The sequence below is a fragment of the Orycteropus afer genome, unplaced genomic scaffold, assembly GCF_000298275.1.
Source record: "Orycteropus afer afer isolate SDZICR_OR568_19922 unplaced genomic scaffold, OryAfe1.0 scaffold00336, whole genome shotgun sequence".
In the NCBI taxonomy this organism is placed as follows: domain Eukaryota; kingdom Metazoa; phylum Chordata; class Mammalia; order Tubulidentata; family Orycteropodidae; genus Orycteropus; species Orycteropus afer.
Window position 1 is genome coordinate 2,562,757 of NW_006921923.1, and position 4,482 is coordinate 2,567,238.

General features: G+C 45.7%; 1 protein-coding gene across 1 annotated transcript in view; it reads left to right on the top strand.

Annotated features, from left to right (window-relative positions):
• The window catches only part of ATG4A (autophagy related 4A cysteine peptidase), a 29,833-nt gene that overhangs the window by 14,871 nt on the left and 10,480 nt on the right, over window positions 1-4,482 (top strand). The window contains exons 7-8 of the mRNA XM_007952424.2: window positions 799-986; window positions 1,108-1,186. Coding sequence (XP_007950615.2) covers window positions 799-986; window positions 1,108-1,186 — 267 coding nt within the window. The remainder of the gene's footprint in view (window positions 1-798; window positions 987-1,107; window positions 1,187-4,482) is intronic.

Below are 4,482 nucleotides of genomic sequence, written 5' to 3' on the forward strand. Positions count from 1 at the left end.
AAAAAAAAAAAAAAAAAAACCCAAACCATTTGCCATCTATCCCATGTGTTTTAGAGTAGAACTGCACTCGAGTGGGTCTTCATGGCTGCTACCTCTTGGAAGGAAGTTGCTAGGCCTTTCTTCTAGGGTACCTCTGGGTAGGTTCAAACTGCCAGGGTTTCACTTGCTTCAGTTTGTTGGCCCAGCGCTTAACCATTTGCACCACCCAGAGACTCTTTAAGGGAGCACAGACCTCTGGTTAATCATCCTCTGTGCCAGTTTTCCTCTTCCCTTTCAGCTTTCTGAAAGGTGGAAAATAATGAGAGTCCTTGCTCCCCCTCAGTGAGGTATTAGACCTTTTCCCTGCAGGACACCCAATGTGAGTATTATCAGTTAAGCTGCCAATAGGTCTTTAGTGCAGGCCCCATGAGTCAGAACTGACTGAATGACAATTTTTTTTTTTTAAATCCTTGATGAGTCTTGGGTTCCCAGCCATGGAGTTGGAGAAATTTAAAGATACAGTCCTGTCTCAAAGGCCCTAACAGACTAATAGAGAAATGAGATTGTCTCAGTGAACCCATAATATCTGACAGAACTAAGCAAGTGTCCAATGAAGAGAAGAGGGTGAAGGTAGAAGAGTGATCTAGGCTTCTTGGAAGAGGTGGGAAAAGCTGCTCCCTGATTGGCAGGATGGAGGGCATTCCAGGCAGGGCATATCATGTGAGTCCCCCACCCCCCTCTTAGCATTCTCTTTGGAGTCTGTTGTAAGGCTGGATAGATTCCTCTTATCTACCTAGTTTTCTTTCCTTTTGTTCCTAGAAAAAATGTGCTGTGTCTTTCCCTCGAGTGCTGCCACAGCCAGTGAAATCCTCCCAGATGTTCCAAGTGCTTCCAGCCAGAGTAAGAGCACCTCTGCATGCTGCCCAGTCTGGAAACCCCTGCTGCTCATTGTGCCCCTTCGCCTGGGCATAAACCAAATCAACCCAGTCTATGTTGATGCATTCAAAGTAAGTTGCTCCTTTTCCCAAGCCCATTGCTACCTGTCCATCACACCTCCATGTGAGCACAGAGATCCGTGAGCAGCAGTCCACAAGTGAGTTGAGAATCTTGCATTCTCTTTCCCTCTAGGAGTGTTTTAAGATGCCACAGTCTTTAGGGGCATTAGGAGGAAAGCCAAATAACGCCTATTATTTCATAGGATTCTTAGGTAAGAAAAGAGGAATCACAAGTAAGTCATCGGGGGCCAGGGGAGAGGGGGGCAAAGGTTTGCATGGGAGCCCAGGCAATTCCACTGTTGGACCCTCATCTAGCCCAGGGATGCTGTGGCCTCTGGTCAGCCCATTCCGGGTCCAACCTGATCTAAGGGGAGGAATACTTGTGCGTGCCTGATAGAAAGCAGATCTCCTTACAAGGCCTCCACTTCCTTGTTTCTTGATAAGATGGTTCCACCACTGCTTTTCCACTAGATCACCCCAATGTCACATCATTGCCTCAGCACAGCTCTCTTCTTCCTGTGGGACCCAGGGCAACAGTTTCACTCCCTTAGCCTTGCTGATGACTCATTTATTGGCCAGGAGCAGTCCTCTGGCTTCCCAGGCCTTTGCAGCCAGGCCTGCTGGCTCATTGTTCAGAGCTACAACTGGGTGGGAATTAGTTGAGGAAAAGACTAGATATCCCTTTCCTGATATTGAAGGACATGCCTTAAAACCATTAACTTCCTAATGTGGATACTAATGAGCAGGCTGGCATTTGCTGCATGGTTTGGTGCCTCTGGAAACCCAGAAACCTTACTCACTAGCTGTGACCAGAGACATGTAAGGAGGTGAGCTAGCCTAATGCTTCTCAAACTTTAGTGTACACACTACTCTTCTTGGAATCTTATTAAAATGCAGATTTAGTAGGTCTGAGGTAGGGCTGGAGATTCTGCGTTTCTAACTAAGTGATGCCGACACTACTGGTCCACGAACCACACTTTGAGTCATGGCAGCCTAGAGAACTGGTTAGTGCTGAAGGGCAGGAGAAAGGGAATGAGGTGGCTGGGCAAAGTTGGTACACACCTCTTACAGGAGTGGAATGGTCTGAAATTGGTCCTCAACGAAGTTATGAGCACACTTTGGTTGATAGTGAGGGAGAGCCAGAGCAAGTGTTCGGGGATGACTTGAGGGGGTGGGCAGAGGGACAGGGTGGAGATTGGCTTGGTCGCCCTTCCCAACCCATCTCCTCATGGAAATTGAATGAGGTGAGGGAAAATGGATATAGACATATCTGGGTTTGCATGTGCGTACCATCCCCCCTCAATTGCTAGCTTTTTGTGACCACAGAAAAGGGTCATAAACTGTCAGCTTGGGTTCCTTTTATGTAAAATAGGGCTAACACCTGACTCAGTGTGGTCATTTCACAGTAAGGCACTCAGCAAAGAGCCAGTCATGTAGCACACACTTGGAAAAAGGTGGCTCCATCTTGCCTGACCACCACACCTCTTTCCTTTGCTTGCTCTTCCTTCCTCCCTTTAGTGTGGAGGGTTGCCGCACAAATGTCGCTGCTCTCTCTAATGCTGCCATCTATTGGTCAATCATGAGAACTACGATATAATGGAAAATCTGGAGACTGCGGAATCTTTCTTTTTCTAAGTAAAAATCCACTGTTTAAAGTTATATACATTTAGATGTCCTCTATTTCTAAGATTTTAGGTTCCTGTCATTGAGATGTTGAAAAATGCCATTTCCTGTTGTCTGTGTCTGAGGACAAGGTTGAAACTGATTGAACAGTAACTTGGGAGGGATCTCAGTGAATAGTGTATGTGGTTCCCTGGCCCCAAAAAACCAAATCCAACTCACTGCCATCGAATTGATTCTGACTCATAGCGACCCCCATTGAGTTTCCAAACTAGTAAATCTTTATGGAAGTAGATTGCCCCATCTTCCTTCCACCGAGCAGCCGGTGGGATTAAGCTGCCAACCTCTGGTTAGCAGCCAAATACTTTAGGCACTGCACTACCAAAGCTCTTCCCTGGCCCCAGGCCTCCCTTATTCCAATTGACCCAGAGACAATTTGCTAAGCTGCCGTATAGCCCTCCTGTTTCCTGACGCCACTGTGTTGGGATGACTTTTGTGAAGTCTGACTTGAAAAGAGGAGTGGGGCAATCCTCAGTTCTTTAATAAATAGCCCCAAATAGAGGTTCACATAGTACCCATTTGCCTGTTAACCATTTAGAAATCCTTTGTGCAGCCTTCACTTGTAACCCCAAAGTCTCCCCAAGACCCCTGCTCTGACTCACTCCATTATATAAGGTTAGGTGGCCCATTTGGCAAAATGCCTGAAGGAATGACAACTCTCATTTACTGAACAGTTACCTTGTGTCAGGATACATGCCTCATGTATACTATGGGATTTAATCCCTGACAACACACCTGTGAGGCAGAGATTATTATTAACATTTTACAAAGAGTGCAACTAAGATTAAGAGAGGTTATTGCCAGCTTGAAAGTGAAGCCAGGATTCAATCCAATTTGGCCAATAACTCCCCTACAGTCCTCCTGCCCAGTGGGAAGCTGGAAGAAGCTCCAGGTGTTGGTGAATATGGCCATGGTGAGATTCTGGCAATCAGATTTTGCCTGCTTAGAGAGGAGATGCTTACTCCTGGCGTTTGGGTATATGTTGCCACTTGGAGATCTATACAACCAAAAACTCACTGCCGTTGAGTCAATTTGACTCATAGCAACCCCTCCTTGGGTTTCCGAGGCTGTATCTCTATAGAAATAGATTGCCCAGTCTTCCTTCTGAGGATTGGCTGGTGGGTTTGAACCACCAGCTTCCTGGTTAGCAGTCAAATGCCTTAGGCACTATGCCACCAGAGCTCATAATCTCTGCCTCACAGGTGTGTTGTCAGGGATTAAATGCTGTAGTATTAGCTTTGATTTCGAGATGGTTGAGCAGCCTGCCTCTTCTCCCTGGACCTCATTAGTGACTTTTGTTTAGTTCCCACATCATTTCTAGGAATGTTTACATCTTCTACTACATCTCTTATAAGCACTCTCAGAAATGAGGCACCCTGCAAAGCTCCAGTACACACACACACACACACACACACACACACTTGAAAAAAGTCCTGGCCAGAGTCAGAGAAGGTGATGTTATTATTCCCAGTACCTTAATGTGGAACATCCTGGCAGACTGCTTGGTTCCAACCCTACTTTTAGTTTCCATTTTGTTGTCTACAACTTCCTTTTCTTCTTACTTTCTATGGTCTTAGGTAAGCTGTCTTCTAAACAACTGATCCTTGCTCTTCATTGTGACCTGAGGGTCTTTCTAACATACATAAATGATCCCACCCATCTCTCTGGGCATGGTTACTTCTCTTTTTGTGTGTGTGTGTGTGTAATCTTTTTGTTTGTTTGTTTGTTTTTATTTGGGTGAAGATTTACAGAGCAAATTCACTTTCCATACAGCAGTTCACATATACTTTGTCTCATGTCATTGACCACAGTTTACCACAATGCAACA